The sequence below is a fragment of the Macaca mulatta genome, chromosome 5, assembly GCF_049350105.2.
Source record: "Macaca mulatta isolate MMU2019108-1 chromosome 5, T2T-MMU8v2.0, whole genome shotgun sequence".
Classification (NCBI taxonomy): Eukaryota; Metazoa; Chordata; class Mammalia; order Primates; family Cercopithecidae; genus Macaca; species Macaca mulatta.
The window spans coordinates 2,885,120-2,906,316 of NC_133410.1; the positions used below are offsets into that span (position 1 = coordinate 2,885,120).

General features: G+C 53.2%; 1 protein-coding gene across 3 annotated transcripts; it reads right to left on the reverse strand.

Annotated features, from left to right (window-relative positions):
* Positions 1–1,152: 1,152 nt before the first annotated feature.
* On the reverse strand, positions 1,153–20,942 carry TNIP2 (TNFAIP3 interacting protein 2). Of its 3 annotated transcripts, XM_015137874.3 has the most exons (7): positions 20,546–20,942; positions 8,316–8,606; positions 6,107–6,196; positions 4,868–5,116; positions 4,565–4,684; positions 1,817–2,039; positions 1,153–1,331 (listed from the first exon to the last, which is right to left on the reverse strand). In XM_015137874.3, the coding sequence occupies exons 1-7, from the start codon at positions 20,819–20,821 to the stop codon at positions 1,174–1,176; spliced, it is 1,407 nt and encodes a 468-aa protein (XP_014993360.2). In that variant the 5' UTR covers positions 20,822–20,942; the 3' UTR covers positions 1,153–1,173. The 3 variants fall into 3 exon arrangements, with proteins under 3 accessions (XP_014993360.2, XP_014993361.2, XP_014993363.2); XM_015137875.3 differs by lacking the exon at positions 1,153–1,331 and having other exon boundaries at positions 1,639–2,039; XM_015137877.3 differs by lacking the exons at positions 1,153–1,331; positions 4,868–5,116 and having other exon boundaries at positions 1,639–2,039.
* Positions 20,943–21,197: the final 255 nt, after the last annotated feature.

Sequence of the window (21,197 nt, forward strand, 5' to 3'; positions counted from 1 at the left end):
AGGACTGTTAATTGACATGAGTATTTCCTCCTTTTGATGAAAACATTGGTGCATGTATACACTAGTACTAAGAAAATCTCTTCATTTTGTTTCCTTTCTCTTTTATCGTGTGACTTAAGATTTACTGACTTCACATCAACATTTGTTACCTTGGCCGGGTGCAGTGGCTCACGCCTGTAATCCCAGTGCTCTGGAAGGCAGAGGCAGGCAGATCACCTGACGTCAGGAGTTCGAGACCAGCCTGGCCAACATGGCGATACCCCGTCTCTACCAAAAATATAAAAATTAGCCGAGCACGGTGGTGGGCGCCTGTAATCCCAGCTAATCAGGAGCCTGAGGTGGGAGAATCGCTTGAACCCGGGAGGCGGAGGTTGCAGTGAGCCAAGATTGTACCACTGCACTCCAGCCTGGGGAACAGAGTGAAACTCTCATTTCAAAAAAAAAGTATTGGTACCTTTATGTAATAGTATTTGGGTTGGGGATTGGTGCATTTCCGGTTATATGAAGGATCGTTGTATTATGTTAGATGTGACTTTATTTTTGTCTTTATTTGAAGATTATTATCTCAGGAATATGTATGGGTTCAAGTTGACAAGGGGTGGACTCGTGATGGTTAATATTGAGTGTCAACTTTTGGATTGAAGGATACGAAGTATTGATCCTGGGCGTGTCTGTGGGGGTGTTGCCAAGGAGATTAACATTTGAGTCACCGGGCTGGGAAAGGCAGACCCACCTTCAGTGTGGGTGGGCACCATCTAATCAGCTGCCAGTGCTGCTAGAATATAAGCAGGCAGAAAAACGTGAAAGGAGAGACTGGCCTGGCCTCCCAGCCTACATCTTGCCCTTGAACATGGGACTCCACGTTCTTCAGTTTCAAAACTTGGACTGGCTCTCCTTGTTCCTCAGCCCGCAGATGGCCTATTGTGGGAACTTGTGATCGTGTGAGTCGATACTTAACACACTCCCCTTTATGGATCTATCTATTCCATTAGTTCTGTCCCTCTAAAGAACCCTAACACAGCCAGGCTCCCACTCACCCCCTTGTCTTGGTGCCTTGGGAGAAGGCAACAGCAGGAGCGTTTTCCCGTGCCAGCTGCTGTCAATACTGCTCAGTCCCTGCACCCCAGCTTCCAACACACATTCTCAGAGCAGTCACAGTAGCAAGAACGTTTATTATAAAAATAGGTGGATAGAGTAAGTGTGCTTTAACTTCCGGACAGATGACAGTGCTACTGCGATGCAGTTTCTCAGGGCAGACATGCGGCTCTGCAATGGCGGGGGCGGCCCCCCTAGTGTGATGCACAGCCGCAATGCTCCATTGGACAAACCTCCTGGTTCAAGGCAGAGAGGAGACACCTTATGCTACAGAACAGGATGGGGCTTCCACCCTAAGGACCATACAAGTGACCCCCATAGGCAGCCACCCCTTTCTGGCAAGCTGCGGCATGCCCAGGTGCAGGCTAGGGGAGGGGCTGGTACGCTAGCACTAGATTGCTCTGGCTTCAGCCTGATGGAGACACAGACCAGGACCTCCCTCTGCCAGATGTTCCTAACCCCATCTCCACCTCCAGCCTCCAGCCTCACTGGCAGTTCCCTGTGACCCAGCCTGTTCCATAGCCAAAGGGGGACCAACGGGAATGATCACAGTGCCCCGCACCTATTTAGGGGCCTTGGATCTCAGGAGAGCTCAACCCATGGCATCTGAGAGTACCCACCCTGTCCCTGAGGGCAGCTGCACCGGGCCAGGGGGCCGTAAGGGCACGGGTGAGTCTCAGTCACTGGCAGCACTCAGCCACATGCCTGAGGAGCTCTTCACCTTGCTCGTCACTGAAGCACTCCAGGCAGTGAGGGCACTGAAGGTCCCCCTGGCCTCTCTGGGCCATGCCAGGATGCCCGCCCTCTGCAGGGGGTTCCAACTGCTGGGCCCCAGTCCCAGGCCTCCAGCCACCAGGCACCATAAGCTCCAATGCATCGGTGGCCAAGTACTTGGCAGCTTTGCTTCCAGCATGGATCCGGCAGGCGTCTGGCTCCTGAGAATCCTGGAGAAAAGGCAAAGGGTCTATTTACATGGGCTGTGCTGAAGGTCACAAAGTCTGGTCTCAGGTTCCAGCAACTAGAGGTACTTCATCTCTCCCTGAGCGGAACTTCAGTCCCTCACTTTGCTTCCTGCTGTGCCCCAGAGCCCAGACAAGGGGGTGCTCAGTGAATGACTGAGGAGATCGCACCCACGCTCCCTCATGCGCTCATGAAGAAACAGGCCCTAGTATGGTCCACTCCGTAACCCCTTGGTGGAAGTCCTGTTCAGTTGGACCCATCGGCCCTAGGAGACCCGACTGATAAGTTGGCCCTGATGATGTAGCCCACACACCACTACAGAGTGGAGGTGGCAGAGCCTCTGGTGGGGAGCTGGGAAAACTGAGTCCAAACCCTACTCTGTACCTCCTCTGTGGGGCTTGGGGTGCTCAGCACTCTGGGGCTCAGGAGGTCCTTCAGTAGCAGCAAGAGGTATCCCTGGCTTGGCCCCACCAACCACTTGGCACAGCCTGGCATGCGTTCTCCAAACATCCGTCCTGAAGCACCGCAGCCTGCAGCCCTCACTGCTTGTCTGCGAACTTCATTCCAGTAGGCCTTGGTGCTTCCACTTCCTGTCTGAATGTGGACTTTCCCAGTGGGACTACAGCTTATCACCCAAGCTTCAGCACCACTGTCCCTGGCTGTGCCACCTAGGGACTGAGCAACCCTCGAGGGGCCACAGGCTACTGTTGAAAGGGACACAGAGGCCACTTAGTACAAAGTCTGCAGGCCCCACCAGAAACTTGACCCTCAGGGGTAAGAATCTGGGCCTGCAAGTCTGGAACCAGTTCCTCGGGTCCGAAATCTTGAGAGGTGGCCTGAGACCATCCTCATGATTGTACCAACAGTGATCCTTCAATCCAAATCACATGCTTCCTTGAATTCGTGAAGGCCAGAAAACCCACAGGCAAAACCAAATCCCAGGAAAACCCACAGGCAAAACCAAATCCCAGGAAAACCCACATGTAGGTCTGTTGCAAGATGTTCCCATTCCTGCCTAGGGGACATGCTGAAGAATCCCTGTGCCAGGGACTTAGGAGAATCTGAAATTGGGGGATGGGGAGCCACCCATACACATTCCATTCTGTGATGCCAAGAAGGCTGCGGGGGCTGGGCAGGGGCTCGAGGCAGGGCCTGCTGTGGCTGGTGAAGCCTCCAGTGCCTCCTTGTCAGCCTGTGAACTTAACGGAGGAAGACACAGTGCCCCGCCAGGTTCCTCCTCCCTCATGCACAAGTACAAACAGCTGCCTGTGTCTAGCCCTCTGCTGCAGACTTAGTCCAAGGGTGTGTTAGAAAAGGTGTCCACCGTGACTCTCTTGTGCCCTTCAAGCAGAGAATCTGAAGCCACTGAGGCCCAGTGGCTGCTTGGAGCAGGGCAGTGGGGTGGCCTCACAGCCCCACGATCCCTGTTCACACCCTGAAACACGGGGCAGCTCAGCTTGGCCTCCCAGCTCCAGCCCGGGGTGCATCGTTTCTCAAGAGGTATCACTACTGTTCAGGCTATGCCAGGAGAGGAAGCTCTTTGAGTGGGGCCCAGGGCCATTCCCAGGGCCAAAATTGTGTTAGATACTTGATGAGGAGCTAAATAAACAAACTTCTCCTGGATTTTTTTTTTTTTGAGACCGAGTCTGGCTCTGTCGCCCAGGCTGGAGTGCAGTGGCTCGATCTCGTCTCACTGCAAGCTCCGCCTCCCAGGTTCACACTATTCTCCTGCCTCAGCCTCCCAAGTAGCTGGGACTACAGGCGCCCACCATCACGTCCTGCTAATTTTTTGTATTTTTAGTAGAGATGGGGTTTCACCGTGTTAGCCAGGATGGTCTCGATCTCCTGACCTCATGATCCTCCCGCCTTGGCCTCCCAAAGTGTTGGGATTACAGGCGTGAGCCACTGCGCCCAGCACTTCTGGAGTTTTGCAAAGCACGTCAGTGAGGAGAAGGAAGAGGCCATGGGTCATACACTGAAGAACCTCACTGGTTCCCATTCACGCCAGGTCTCCCTCAAGGTACCCCATGGTAGGAAGAGCACTGAGCCCAGGGGTGGAGTGAGGGGCCCCTGGCCTGCAAGGCCCAGCTCCACGTGCCAGGCTGAGCTGGGGGATGTTACTGGACACCCAGGGCCATCATATCTACGTGAGAGGGTAAGCAGGGTTCCCGCCTCACAGACAGGTCAGGACATGTATGGAGCTCACGCTTTGAGGCCCGAGACATGCCCTCTGACTGCATGACAGTGACGGACGGGCCCTGAGAACAGCCACCTGTCCTCAGGCCGCCATGCCAGCCTCCTCCATAACTAAACAGTGTAACAGGGAAGCTTTCCATGACCACGCCCAGGTACTAGGCCAGGTGGCTCTCCCCAGAGCAGGGAGGGGCCCACCACAACCCTCATCACCAGCAAATCAGGGCCTTGGCAGACACAGAAAGGCTCTAAACTCATGAGAAGGAAAACAAAAACGCTAAACCTAAGCAGGAAGAAAAACGCCGTCAGACTCTACCTGTCTCCAGGACACCTGGTGCAGCAGAGAGCTGACCCTCTCCTCCAGTTCTTGAATCCTACTTTGAGCCCGTTCCCGATCGGCCCTTTCTGACATGAAGTCATCCTTGTAAGCGAGAATCTGAAGAGGCGAGACACACATTTCTGCTCAAGCAAAGAGAAAGTGCCCCCCAGGCTTCTCCCCCACCATGACCACTGCCCACTCAGTGCCACCAAGCCTTCAGCCCAGCCTGTCCCATGATTTTGGCCACCACCAGCCAGCAGCCATCTGGTTGGTGCCGTCCAGAGCCCGAGGGACAGACACCTGCTGTTCCAGCATCTGCACCCGCTCCAGTGCAGCATCCCGGGCCGTCCTGGAGGCCGCCAGCTCCTGCTTCACTTCTGCACAGTCGTTTATTTTCTCTTCCAATTGTCTGTTGAGCCGGGAGATCTCCTTCCTCATCAGCTCGGGCTCATGTGGGGTCTGCAGCCCCCTGAGCTGCGCATGGAGCCCCCTCACATATTCGTCCCTGCTGGCGTCGTAGCGCTGCCACTTGGCATTGAGGTCTTCAACCTGAGGAGGTGGAGCCGGAAAGCTCACGGCGACGGCAGCTGACAGAGCTGCTCAAGCCACACCCAGGGGGACTATTCATCAGCAGTGATTTGCTGAGTGAGCGTTTCCTCTTAAATGGAAGCTGCCCCTCCCTGTTCTGTAGAGAGCAGACACTAGGCCCACTAGAGAATCCCGAGGCACCGTGATGACACCCGTACGCAACCAGCATAAACAGAGGTGCACTTGGTGCAGCTTTGCTTTTTTTTTTTTTTTTTTTTTTTGAGACGGAGTCTCACGCTGTTGCCCAGGCTGGAGTGCAGTGGCGCGATCTCGGCTCACTGCAAGCTCCGCCTCCCGGGTTCCCGCCATTCTCCTGCCTCAGCCTCCTGAGTAGCTGGGACTACAGGCGCCCGCCACCGTGCCCGGCTAATTTTTTTTTTGTATTTTTAGTAGAGACGGGGTTTCACTGTGGTATCGATCTTCTGACCTTGTGATCCGCCCGCCTCGGCCTCCCAAAGTGCTGGGATTACAGGCTTGAGCCACCGCGCCCGGCCTTTTTTTTTTTTTTTTTGAGACAGAGTCTCACTCTGTCGCCCAGGCTGGAGTGCAGTGGTGCGATCTCGGCTCACTGCAAGTAGCTGGGACTACAGGCGCCCACCACCGCGCCCGGCTAATTTTTTTGTATTTTTAATAGAGACGGGGTTTCACCGTGGTCTCGATCTCCTGACCTCGTGATCCACCCACCTCGCTTTTCTGTCTTAGAAAAGGTACCTCCTGCTGCTAATTCTTGCATCTCCTTTACTGACTTGTGGATTAATTTTAGGGGATGGAGACGGACAGGACATATCCTGTACGTCGTTTTAAGCAAAAAAGTCCAGTCTCTAGGGACTGTGTGTATCAAGTCATAGTGGCCAGAGGGCGGGGGCAACCTCTGGGCCTCAGCCAAGGAAAGAACCCTCACTCACAGTTTGTAAGCCGCGTGTTCTCAAACAAAATGTGAAAGACACTCACGTGAGTCACCTTCTGTTTTAACAGTCGATTTTCTTCCTGCAACTTCTCAATAACACTCTGGACAGAGGTGTGCCCACCTGTATGTTCTGACTGCATGAGGAAGGGACAGAGAGAAGACAATCTGTCACAGCAAGAGGGGAGAAAGCTAGACCCAGAGGCTGAGGCCACAGATGATCACTGCATCCCCCAAGGCAGCGGTTAGTGATCATTCATTTGGTAGAGAAGCAAAGCAGGGACAAGGGACCACCTTCTCCCTGCCCAGGCCCACCCCTACCAGGCCCAGGCCAGAGCCCAGACGGAGGGTCTTCAGGCCACATCACCTTTGACACCGTCCTTATCCCATCCTACCTACCAGTTTGAGCTGTTTGTCTTTTAAATATTTGGAATGTAAATATTCTAAAGTCATAATGTCTACAGGGATTGGCACACCAGACATGATCAAGTCTTCTCTTTGCCAGAGGTTTGCCATTATCATAGACAGCAGGGAGGGCAGGAAGCCGAATCCCATTGTAAACCAGAGGATCTCCAGCGAGGGGGCTCTCAGCTGCCCAGGGTGGGCCTGGCCATGCACCCTGCTTACCTCCTTTGGAGCCCATGACACTGTCCTGTCTGCAGACAATCGGGTTCAACCAGGTGATTCTGGACACAGCAATCTAACCTCTGCCCCACGCAGGGTCAGGAGTCATGGAGGCCACAGCCCAAACCAACCCCCACTAACAACTAGAGACCTGAACGAAAAGTCTCATGAAACTCGTGTGTACTCTAGAATTCTGACTGTATATCAGTGACATAATTTTTGAGAATTCCCCCCGAGTGACAAAGGAAGTGCATGTCCTAACGCAGCCTACACCGGGAAGCCCCGGGTGACTCAGCTGAGTTCAGGGCTGAGAAGTGACACTTATTTAGAGACTGTGACGAGGGCCTACGCTGCCACTGGCCCCACCCCCGCCTCAGGCTCAACACTGTGTGTGGCTCCTTTCAACTCCCCAGAGGGAAATGACACACTGACTCAAAATCAGACCAGAACACCGGCCTCCGCCCCGATGGCACTTTCCTTTGGTTTCTGAATGCGGCTGTGTCCTCTCTGAGGTTCCCCGCCTGGAATCCACCCAGCTGAGGTGGGCAGTTCTCAGACCAAGCTTCTCCCCAGTAGGCGCCTTGGTGAGGCTGCCGATGGGTGCGGGAGGTACTGTCTGACGCAGAACATCCCAGCGTGTGTGTTTCTGCATGAACCTTGGTGCTGCCTCAGAGAACTGCCTAGAAAGGACTCGAGCGAGAGGCCCTGTGCCCGGCAGTGCGAGTGCGGTGGCACCTCAGCCTGGGTGGGATGTGCACAGAGTGCCTCCATTTCCCCGCCTGCCACACACAGACACCACGGGCACCAGCGAGATGGAAGGTGGCTGGCTCACACTGGCCACAGCACCTGGCACACACATGCCGTGGCCGCTGCTCCCTACTCTTCTGCCTAGGAGCCTCCTGGTTTCTCCTGATGCTGAAACTCCCACAGTTCCTCTCTCTCCCACTGGACCCCACAGAGAGCTACAGCCCAGATCCAGCCTATCCTGGAGGTCCAGTGAACCCTTCTTTGGCCCTCACTGTCACCTGGCACCGCTGTCCCCTGCTTTGATGAGGAGGCTGTGACCCTGAGACAGGTCTCCAAGCTTGTGGGAGGTCGCGCTGCTGGCAAGGACATGCCTAACGCCAGCTTTGGAGATGGCGGTTCCAGCTGTGCCCAGATCCACTCAGACACACTGAGCCTGCAGAAGGCGACTCACGGTCCTTCCGGGAGTTCTGGGTGTGGAACTGGAGGCACTCCCTGTCCCCAGCAGTACCACCCGGCTCTGCTTCAGTTTCCTCAGATGAGGAGGATGTGACTGCACTTCCTCCATGCAGCTCTGCCACCCTCATGTCTTCCTCCTCATCCTCAGCTGAGGCAGATGAAAGCCAGGTGCCACCTCCCACCTGGGAGCAGGGTCAGCTACAGGCCTGGTGCTGGGCAGTGCGGTGGCTGCCTGCTTTCCTATTACACTGTGCATGTTCCATCATTTTAAAAGAAACCCTTGGATGAGCGAGCTTTGTCCCGTCAGCTGACTCTCGCTGCTGAGAACAGACTGGGTTCTGGGACAGCCCCTGGCCTCTGTGATCGGGGCCTGTAGGCAATGCTCCCAGTACACAGGGTTCTTCACCACAATCTTACACGGTGGCCTACCTGGTCAGGACTTCTCTCCCCCACATTCCTGTGTGCATGCTGTCGTTCATCCAGACACTTGGCCAGATGCTGACACATGTGGGCAGTGGCGGTCAGCGTCCTCCGTAGCTGATGGGTCTCGTTGGCCAAGGAGCGGCACAGGATATCACTGGCGGCCCGGGCGCGCTCCCCTTCCGCCATGCTCCTCCGTAGCAGGACGACTTCCTTCTCTCGCTCGTGCTGGGGCTGGCTCAGTAGCTGCTGCATCTCCCTCTCTTTTTCTTCTAGTCGTTCAGTCAGCCTCTCAATTTCCTAAGTGGAAGATTTAAAAGCACAGTTTACTGAATTAAAAGAAGCAGTGTTGAGAGCAAATGTTCAGAAACCAAAAGGAGACCTGGCATGGATGCCCCAGCACCAGACACAAACACACTCACTCCAAAGTCGGGCATCTGAACTAACAATTACTCACTCAGAAGTCGGGCATTTGAACTATTAACTCTGGAGTTTTTCAGCCTACAATGTTCTGTTCTGAAACTTCATCTTAAAATTTTTTTTTTTTTTTTTTTTTTGAGACAGAGTCTCACTCTGTTGCTCAGGCTGGAGTGCAGTGGCATGATCTCGGTTCACTGCAACCTCCACCTCCCAGATCCAAGTGATTCTCCTGCCTCAGCCTCCACAGTAGCTGGAATTATAGGCGCCCACCACCACACCCGGCTAATTTTTGTATTTTTTTTTTTTTTGAGACAGAGTCTTGCTCTCACCCAGGCTGGAGTGCAGTGGCACAATCTCGGTTCACTGCAAGCTCCGCCTCCCAGGTTCACGCCTTTTTCCTGCCTCAGCCTCCCGAGTAGCTGAGACTACAGGTGCCCGCCACCATGCCCAGCTAATTTTTTGTACTTTTAGTAGAGATGGGGTTTTACTGTGTTAGCCAGGATGGTCTCGATCTCCTGACCTCGTGATCGACCCACCTCGGCCTCCCAAAGTGCTGGGATTACAGGCGTGAGCCACCGCGCCTGGCCCAATTTTTGTATTTTTAGTAGAGACAAGGTTTCACCATGTTGGCCAGGCTAGTCTTGAATTCCTGACCTCAGGTGATCTGCCCGCCTCGGCCTCCCAAAGTACTAGGATTATAGGCGTGAGCCACCATGCCCAGCCCTTTTTTTTTTTTGAGGCAGGGTCTCACTGTCACCCAGGCTAGAGTGCAGTGGCATAATCATGGCTCCCTGCAGCCTCGGCCTCCCCAGGCCCAAGCGATTCTCCATCCTAACCTGAGTAGCTGGGACTACAGCACGTGCCACTGTGCCTGGCTAACATTTTTGTATTTTGTAGAGACAGGGTTTTGCTGTGATGCTCAGGCTGGTCTTGAACTCCTGGACTCGAGCAATTCAGCCGCCCTGGCTTCCCAAAGTGCTGGGATGACAGTGTGGGCCACCGTACCCCGCCAAATTCTGTTTTCACAAGCAAGCACATCATTTTAGATTTCGTATCATCAAGATGTTGTTTTGAAATGAGGGTCTCGCTATATATAGCCCAGGCTGGTCTTCAACTCCTAGGCTCAGGCAAATCCCCCCACCCCAGCCTCCGGAATAGCTGGGACTACAGGCTCAAGCCACTACATGCAGTTTTCATCAAATTATCAAAGTGGCAATTCCAAGCACTTTTTTGATAGGAAAGGTAGAAACTCCACTGTAGTGGGCAACCCCCAAAAGATGTCCACAACCAAACCCCCCATTCCCCAGTATCTGGGAACGAAACCTTATTTAGAGATAGGGTCTTTGCAGATGTAATTAGTTAAGGTGAGGACAAACTGGATTAGGACGGGACTGGTGTCCTAAGAAGAAGACGGAAGTCTGGACAGACACACAGAAGGAGGCCATGTGACAACAAAGATATGAGTGACATCTTGTCTTGTAGATAAAGGCCAAGGAACACCAATGATTGGCGGCCCCCACAGGAAGCTGAAGAGGCGAGGAAGCGCGTTCTTCCCTAGGACCTTCAGAGAGAGCCGATGCCTTCGTTTCCGGCTTCTGGCCTCTAGAACTGTGAAAGATTACATTGCTGTTGGTGGAAGCTTACCCCTCCCCCCGCACCCCCCCCCCCCCGTTTGTGTTACTTTGTTACAGCAGCTCTAGGAAATTAACACACCCAACCCCAATTACTTCTTAAAGAAATGAAAAAGGTTCTTAAAATGACAATTTTTTTTGAGACAGGGGCTTGCCCTGTCACCCAGGCTGGAGTACAGTGGTGCCATCATGGTTCACTGCAGCCTCGACCTCCCAAGTTCAAGTGATCCCCTTGCCTCAGCACCCTAATGAGTTGGACAACAAGTGCAGGCCACTGTACCTAGCTAATTTCTCTATTTTTTGTAGAGACAAGGTTTCACCATGTTGCCCAGGCTGGTCCTGGACTTGAGTGATCTGCCTGCCTCAGCTTCCCAAAGTGCTGGGATTACAGGCAAGAGCCACCACATCTGACCTGACAATTTTTTAACACCTGGCCTTAAATTTGTGCTTTTCCATTTTCAAAGACTCCTCCAAAATAAACAGTACATTACATGAAGGAGGTGAAGCAGGCACAACTAGTCCATCCCACAAGTGAAGAAACAGTTTCAGAAAAGTCAGGGAGGAGCCCAAGCTTCCCCCAGAAGCGGCAGAAGGGTCCAGCCTCTGTCTCTAGTACTTGAGGTGAGAAGAAACAGAGACCGGGAACCTAGAATGTTCTCATCACAATGGAACAAAATACTAAGCCCTATTACTGCAGGAACCCTGATTATTCTTTTTCTTTTTTTTTTTTTTTTTTTTTTTTGAGACAGGGTCTCGCTCTGACACCGAGGCTGCAGTAGAGTAAATCAAAGCTCACCAAAGCCTCGAACTCCTGGGCCCAAGCGATCCTCCCATCTCAGCCTCCCAAATAGCTGGGACCACAGGCTCGAGGTCAACGCTGCAGTGGGCCGTGATGGTGTCAGTGCACTCTAGCCTGGGTGACAGTGAGACCCTCTTCAGGGATAAAAGACTTGGGGCAAAACCCGACTTCTGTTTCTGTTTTTTTTTTCAATACAGACAGGGTGTTGCTATGTTGCCTAGGCTGGTCTTGAACTCCTGGCCTCAAGCAATCCTCCTCCTGCCTCAGCAGGAGTCACTGTGCCCAGGTAAAATCTGATTTCGGAGCCTCCTTCTTACGCTGGTCAAATGCTGACAGCAGGAGAAGCAAACGACCCACCAACAGGAGGGCGGCAGGCCCACAGCCCAGAGATCCTGACGGGCGGCTCTCTCTCACCTCCCACCTTAGTACTCAACACTGAGCCCAGCCCCACACAGATGCCCAGTAAATGGGAATATCACTGGGCCATACAGAGACACAGGAAGACCCAGGCTCTATGCTCAACCCATGGGGGCAGACCAGCCCTGCCAACGGCTGCCCCACATATCCTCCCCTTAGCAGCATGCAGGGCCCCAACACCCCTCCAGCCCCCAAGGTTCTGGCATTTGTCCCTGGCTCTGAAGTTGCAGAGATGTGCGCTGGTTTACCTGAGTGCCTTGTCCAGTTAGTAACAGTTCTTAGGACACAACAGCACCTCGACCACTGTGGCCAGAAAGCAAGGTATGTGCTGGAGTTGTGGCTCTACACACACGGGCACAGCACATGGACTAGTCAGCAACGGGGCGGCCATCTCTCAGGAAAGCATGTCGCTGGGACCCACAACTCCACGCTCCACGCGCAGAACAAAAGTGTCAACAGCTCTATTCATAGTCTTATGGATTGGCCTTAAAAACAAGAGGCACAGGCCGGGCACGGTGGCTCACACGTGTAATCCCAGCACTTTGGGAGGCCGAGGCGGGCGGATCACGAGGTCAGAAGATCGAGACCATCCTGGCTAATACGGTGAAACCCCATCTCTACTAAAAATAGAAAAATTAGCCGGGTGTGGTGGCGGGCGCCTGTAATCCCAGCTACTCAGGAGGCTGAGGCAGGAGAATGGTGTGAACCCGGGAGGTGGAGCTTGCAGTGAACCCGGGAGGTGGAGCTTGCAGTGAGCCAAGATCACACCACTGCACTCCAGCCTGGGTGACAGAGCCAGATTCCGTCTAAAAAAAAAAAAATTAAAAAAGAAAAAAAAGAGGCACAATGGCCTCTTGGCTTACAGGGCTGCTGTAACAAAGTACCACAAACTTGGTGTCTTAAACAACAGAAGCGTATTCTCCCAAAGCCTGTAATCCCAACACTTTGGGAGGCCAAGATGGGAGGATCACTTGAGCCCAAGGGTTGGGACTAGCCTGGGCAACATGGCAAAACCCGGTCTCTACAAAAAATACAAAAAACGTTAGCCAGGCAGGGTGGCGAGCACCTGTAGTCCCAGCTACTTGGGAGGCTGAGGCAGGAGGATCACTTAAGCCTGGGAGGTCAAGGCTGCAGTGAGCTATGATCATGGCACTGCTCTCCAGCCTGGGCAACGGAGTGACCCTGTCAAAAAGAGGGGAGGGGAAAGGAGGGGAGGAGAAAAGAAAAGAAAGGAAGAAAGAAACAAGGCAAGTGGCTGGGTGTGGTGGCTCACGCCTATAATCCCAGCACTTTGGGAGGCTGAGGTGAGTAGATCACGAGGTCAGGAGTTCAAGACCAGCCTGGCCAACATGGTGAAACTCCATCTCTACTAAAGATACAAAAAATTGGCCGGGCGCGGTGGCTCAAGCCTGTAATCCCAGCACTTTGGGAGGCCGAGACGGGCGGATCACGAGGTCAGGAGATCGAGACCATCCTGGCTAACACGATGAAACCCCGTCTCTACTAAAAAATACAAAAAACTAGCCGGGCGAGGTGGCAGGCGCCTAGAGTCCCAGCTACTCGGGAGGCTGAGGCAGGAGAATGGCGTAAACCCGGGAGGTGGAGCTTGCAGTGAGCGAGATCCGGCCACTGCACTCCAGCCTGGGCGACAGAGCGAGACTCCGTCTCAAAAAAAAAAAAAGATACAAAAAATTAGCCAAGCGTGGTGGTGGGCGCCTGTAATCCCAGCTACCCAGGAGGCTGAGCCAGGAGAATCGCTTGAACCCAGGAGATGGAGGTTGCAATGAGCCAAGATCGTGCCACTGCACTCCAGCCTGGTGACAGAGCAAGACTCAGTCTAAAAAAAAAAAAAAAGGAACAAAGAAGGAAAGAAAGAAAAGAAGAGAAGAGAAAAGAAAAGAAAGAAAGAGCCAAGAAAGCAAGCAAAGCAAAGCTAAGCTCAGCTGGAAGGGAAAGGGGGCTGATAAGCCAGGACCAGGCAAAGCCTATGAAGCTGGTCCCTAGAGTGGTGACAAGAGGGGCTTGGGCAGTAACAGGTTGCACAATGAATTGGTGCCATTATTCCAGAAAGTATTAACCGGAGGCTTTGCAGAGCTATCCACTCAGGTCTTGTGTTACAGATGAGGTAAGGTCTTAAGTCCAGCTGTGGCTGCAGTGAGGACCACAATTCTCTGGCCTGATCTTGCCCCGTCACACACTGACCACAGCTTGATCACAGATGCACTGGTCAGCTCCTCCACTCCCCGAGCCTCAGCGCTCTCTCTGGGAGCCCTCAGTCCCTATCGGTCCAGGGTTCCTGCTCCTAACGGCCTCACTAACACGGCCATAGATGAGGGCAACCTAGCCACAGCTTGCTTCCTGCTGTGTCTTTGACTCTGCACTGCCACCTCAGTGAACCCAGGGCCTACAGGAGGTGACACACCTCTCCATTCTTCCACAGGTTCCGTGATTGACCTCAGATTGAATGTTGGGATGAGCAATAAGTATGTAATTGCATAAGATTCCAGATAAGGCCAGGCACAGTGGCTCATGCCTATAATCCCAGCACTTTGGGAAGCCGAGACAGGAGGATCCCTGGAGGCCAAGAGTTTGAGACCAGCCTGGGCAACATAATGAGACCCTATCTCTATAACAACTTAAAAAGGTAGCCAGGTGTGGTGGCTCATAGTCCTTGTGGTGGGCTCTTCACCTAGAGTCCTAGCCACTCGGGAGGCTGTGACGAGAGGGCTGCTTGAGCCCAGGAGTTCAAGGTTACAGTGAGCTATGATGGCCCCAAGGCATTCCAGCCCAGGTGGCAGTGTCACAGAGCAAGACCCTGTCTCTAAAACAAACAAACACAACTAAATCATTAAAATGGGCCAGGCGCGGTGGCTCAAGCCTGTAATCCCAGCACTTTGGGAGGCCGAGATGGGCGGATCACGAGGTCAGGAGATCGAGACCATCCTGGCTAACACCGTGAAACCCCGTCTCTACTAAAAAATACAAAAACACTAGCTGGGCGAGGTGGCGGGCGCCTGTAGTCCCAGCTACCCGGGAGGCTGAGGCAGGAGGATGGCGTAAACCCAGGAGGCAGAGCTTGCAGTGAGCCGAGATCCGGCCACTGCACTCCAGCCTGGGCAACAGAGCGAGACTCCGTCTCAAAAAAAAAAAAAAAAAATCATTAAAATGTTCCTTAAATAGGCCAGGCGCGGTGGCTCAAGCCTGTAATCCCAGCACTTTGGGAGGCCGAAATGGGCGGATCACGAGGTCAGGAGATCGAGACCATGCTGGCTAACACGGTGAAACCCCATCTCTACTAAAAAATACAAAAAATTAGCCGGGCGAGGTGGCGGGTGCCTGTAGTCCCAGCTACTCGGGAGGCTGAGGCAGGAGAATGGCGTGAACCCAGGAGGCGGAGCTTGCAGTGAGCTGAGATCCGGCCACTGCACTCCAGCCTGGGCGACAGAGCGAAACTCCGTCTCAAAAAAAAAAAAAAAAAATGTTCCTTAAATAATTAAAAATCCCATGCTGGGCATGGTGGCTCATGCCTGTAATCCCAGCACTTTGGAAGGTCAAGGCAGGAGGATCACTGGAAGGAAGGAGTTCTAGACCAGCCTGAGCAACACAGCAACATTCTGTCTCTACAAAAAAAAAAAAAGTAAACAAAATTAGCCAGGTGTGATGGCAAACTCCTGTGGTCCCAGCTGTATGGGAGGCTGAGGCAGGAGGATCACGTAAACCCAGGAGGTTGAGGCTGCAGTGAGCCGTGTTAGTGCCACTGCACTCCAGCCTGGGTGGCAGAGTGAGACCCTGTCTCAAAATAAATAAATGAAAATCCCAGAACAAAACCTACATGCTCACATGCTGGTAAGACAGGACCAGGGCCAGTAATACTGGGACCACAGACCTAATTCTATCTGAGGCTACCAGGAAGCTGTAATAAGCTGCTTGGTGAGTGGCCACATATGTAGGACACAGGGGACCCATGTGAGCTGAACACCAATGGCCACCAGACTGCAAGTATACTGCTCTGGTTGTGAGGTCCCTGCATCCTCTGTCCCACCAACATTCTGGAGATGAGTTCAGAGTGGCCCTCTGGGTCCTTGGTCTGTACTCATCTGTGGCTCCTGGTGTCCACAACTCTAAAACCTGTTGGTGCAGACCAGGGGACCTCTAAACTTCCCTTCTGCTCTAGTGAGTCGGGATCTACCTTCCAGAAAGAGGGAGAGAGTGCAGTAGTGGAGACACTGGCTGCTAAAAGTATTTTAAATGATGTAGATACTGACAACCTAATATTAAGCAGAACTGTATAGACAGCATGAACATAGCCATGCCAAGTGTACACAGAGGAAAAACAGGAAGAAGGCATGCCAAGAGACTGACACTAGTCATCCCTGCACTGGGGGATTACAGTGGCTATTTTACTCTTTATTTTTCAGATATTCAAAATTGCTTTTATAATTTTTTTTAAAAGGCATGTTTCTTTTTCTCTCTAAAATTAGGCTGTGGGGCCAACCCTGGAAACAAAAACTACCTTTTGCAGGCTACTGCCTTTGCAGGTTTAGTTTCTTTCCTGGGAAAACTAGGATAATAGCCATAAATCAAATGGAATAACAGACGCCAGAGCTCACCCAAATGTTCCAGATGCTTGCAAAGACTATTGCACAAAAAAACCGTTACTCATACTGCTGTGGTGGTGCTTATAGTTTATCACCAAACACAGACATAAACATCACAGACAAGGACAAAGAGAGGAAAGTTAGGATTTGTGTCTATTTTTTTGAGACGGAGTCTCCCTCTGTCGTCCAGGCTGGAGTGCAGTGGCGCAATCTCGGCTCACTGCATGCTCCACCTCCCAGGTTCACACCATTCTCCTGCCTCTGCCTCCCGAGTAGCTGGGACTACAGGCGTCCACCATGCCTGGCTACTTTTTTGTATTTTTAGTAGACACGGGGTTTCACCGTGTTAGTCAGGATGGTCTCGATCTCCCAACCTTGTGACCCACCCACCTTGGCCTCCCAAAGTGCTGGGATTACAGGTGTGAGCCACTGCACCCAGCCTAGGATTTGTGTCCATTATCAGACACAGGGGCTGCATTTGCCATTGCTCCCAGCATAGAGTTGAAGCGCCACTAGTGAAAGACACATGTATGGGTGAGGGCTGTAAGGGACTCCAGAACACAATATGAGTACATTGACCTTGGACCCAAGATACACATATGCGTGCACACACACACCATACACACACCATACACACTATACACACACACCATACACACACACACCATATACACCAAACACACACACACACCAAACACATACACACCATACACACACCATACACACACACCATACACACACACTATACACACACCATACACACACACCATACACATAAACACCATATACACCATACACACACACACCATACACACACACACACACCATACACACCATACACACATACACACCATACACACACCATACACACACACACACCATACACACACACCATACACACACACCATACACACACACACCATACACACACACACCATAAACACTACACACACACCATACACACATGCCATACACATACACCATACACACCATACACACACCATATACACGATACACACACACACACCATACACACACACACACCATACACACCATACACACACACACCATACAAACACACCATACACACACACACCATACACACACATACACACACACCATACACACCATACACACACACCATACACACCATACACACACACCATAAACACCATACACACACACCATACACACACCATACACACCATACACACACACCATAAACACCATACACACACACCATACACACACACCATACACCCATACACACACACACCATACACACACATACACACACCATACACACACCTCATACACACACACACCATACACACCATACACACACACAATATACACTATACACACACAGCATACACACACACACCATACACACACCATACACACACACCATACACACCATACACACACAATCATATACACCATACACACACCATACACACACACCATACACACACACCATACACACCATACACACACACCGTACACACACACCACACACCATACACACACCATACACACACACCATGCACACACACCATACACACCATACACACACACACCATACACACACCATCCACACACACCATACACACCATACACACACACCATACACACACACACCATACACACACCATCCACACACACCATACACACCATACACACACACCATACACACACACACCATACACACACACACCATACACACCATCCACACACACCATACACACCATCCACACACCATCCACACACACCATACACACCATACACACCATACACACACACCATACACACACACCACACACACCCTACACACACCATACACACCATACACACACACCATACACACCATACACACACACCATACACACACACACCATACACACACCATACACACCATACACACACACACCATACACACACACACCATACACACCATACACACACACCATACACACCATACACACACCATACACACCATACACAAACACACCATACACACCATACACACACACCACACACACCATACACACACACCATACACACCATACACACACCATACACACACCATACACACACACCACACACACATACCACACACACACCATACACACACACACCATACACACAACCATACACACACAATACACACCATACACACCCATACACACACACCATACACACCATACACCATACACACCATACACACACACACCCCATACAAACACACACCATACACACCATACACACACACCCCATACACACACCATACACACAATACACACACACCATACACACACACACCATATACACCATACACACACACCATACACACCATACACACCATACACACACACCATACACACCATACACACACCATACACACACACCATACACACACACACCATACACACACACACCACACACACCATACACACACCATACACACACACCATACACACACACCATACACACACACACCATACACACAACCATACACACACAATACACACCATACACACACCCATACACACACACACCATACAAACCATACACCATACACACCATACACACACACCCCATACCAACACACACCATACACACCATACACACACACCCCATACACACACCATACACACAATACACACACACCATACACACACACACACCATATACACCATACACACCATACACACACACACCCCATACACACACACACCATACACACCATAATACACACACACCATACACATACACACCATACACACAATACACACACACCATACACACACACCATACACACCATAATACACACCATACACACACACACCATACACACACACACCATACACACAACCATACACACACAATACACACCATACACACACCCATACACACACACACCATACAAACCATACACCATACACACCATACACACACACCCCATACCAACACACACCATACACACCATACACACACACCCCATACACACACCATACACACAATACACACACACCATACACACACACACCATATACACCATACACACCATACACACACACACCCCATACACACACACACCATACACACCATAATACACACACACCATACACATACACACCATACACACAATACACACACACCATACACACACACCATACACACCATACACACACACCCCCCATACACACACACACCATACACACCATAATACACACACACCATACACACACACACCATACACACCATAATACACACCATACACACACACCATACACACACACACACACACCATACACACCATACACACCCCTCAGAATGTGTCTCCTCCACACACACCTCAAAACACCCCTAAGAACCAACCGGAACATACACACTACACACACACACACACACAGCATACACACTACACACACACAACCCTCAGAATGTGTTCCCACACACGAACTTCAAAACACCCCTAAGAACCAACCTGAACCTACACAGCACACACAGAACCCAAGAACTGCACCAACCCCCCTCCTCAGAACCCAGTGCCGCCTCCTCCTCACCAATCCCCCAGGACCCAGTGCCCTCCCAACCTCCCAGTTTCCAGCATTCCTTTATCCCCTTCAGAACCTGGCACCCTCACCCCCTCCAGGCCCCAGAGCCCCCTCACCTCCACCAGGACCTGGTCCCCCCTCAAACCCCCCAGGACCCGGCACCCCTTCACCCTCCAGGACCCAGCACACCTCAGCCCGTGGTGTCCCATTACCCCTCTCAGGACCTGGTCCCCGTCTCTCCCCTAGGACCCAGGGTCCCCTCACCCTCCAAGACCTGTTGCCCTATCACCCCCAGGACCCAGTGCCCCCTCTCCGCCCCAGGACCCAGCACCCCTCACTCCCTAGGACCCAGCACTTCCTCAACCCCCTCAAAACCCAGAGCCCCCTCACCCCACCAAGACCTGTGGCCCCCTCACCCACCGTGGCTGCCTCACCCTCCAGGGCCCCCTCACCCCCCAGGACCTGGTACCCCCTCAACCCCAGGACCCGGTACCCCCTCAATCCCCCAGGACCTGGTGCCCCCTCAACTCCAGGACCTAGCACCCCCTCAATCCCCCAGGACCTGGTGGCCCCTCAACCCTTCAGTACCCCGGGCGCGCTCAACCCCAGGACCCGGTACTCCCTCAACCCCTCAAGACCCGGGGCCCGCTGACCCACCCAGGACCCGGCACCCCCTCACTTCCCAGGCCCCTCACACCCAGCACCTGGTGCTCCCTCAACCCGTCAGGACCCGGGGCCCGCTCACCCACCCAAGACCCGGCGGCCGCCACACGCACTCTGGCGCCCGCAGCCCCTCTGGTGCCCGCCCTCGTACCTGGCGCATCTGGGCCTCTGCGGCGGCGCCCTCCTGCCGCCGAAGCTGCTCCCGGAAGCGCGCAACCTGCTCCAGCAGCGCGTCCACCAGGGACGGCGCGGTGTCCCCCTCCAGCGCGGCCAGGCGGGCGCGGAGGCGAGCGATGAGGGCGTCGCGGGCGGCCAGCTGGTCCTGCAGGCGGCGCAGCCGCTGTCCGGCCTCGTGGTACAGGGTGCAGAGCGCGGCGGCTGCGCGCGGGGTCCCCTCCCAGCCGCCCGACCCCGGGTCCCGGGACATGGCTGTAGGCCTGCCCGGGAGGCCGCGCGGCCGCCGGCAACTTCCGCGCCCAGGAACCGCCGGCTGCCGCCCTTCCCGGAACTTTCCCCGGTGCGCCCCGCCCACCCACCGCAGCCCGGCCCCGCCCTCCGCCGCGCAGCCCCGCCCAACGGCAGCCCACCCCGACCCTTCTCGCCCGGCCCCGCCCCTCCTACCGCCGACAGCCCGGCCCCGCCCCTGCCGTCCGCAGCAGCCCAGGAGAGTCGGCCTGGCCCCGGAGGCTGTCCACACCCCAGCTCGTGCTGGGCTTATTCCAGTGGCCCCAAACACGCGCCTCTGAGGAGTTGTGGGAGAGTCGAACTCAGCCCATGGCCCAGGGTTGGGAATTCATCAGCCT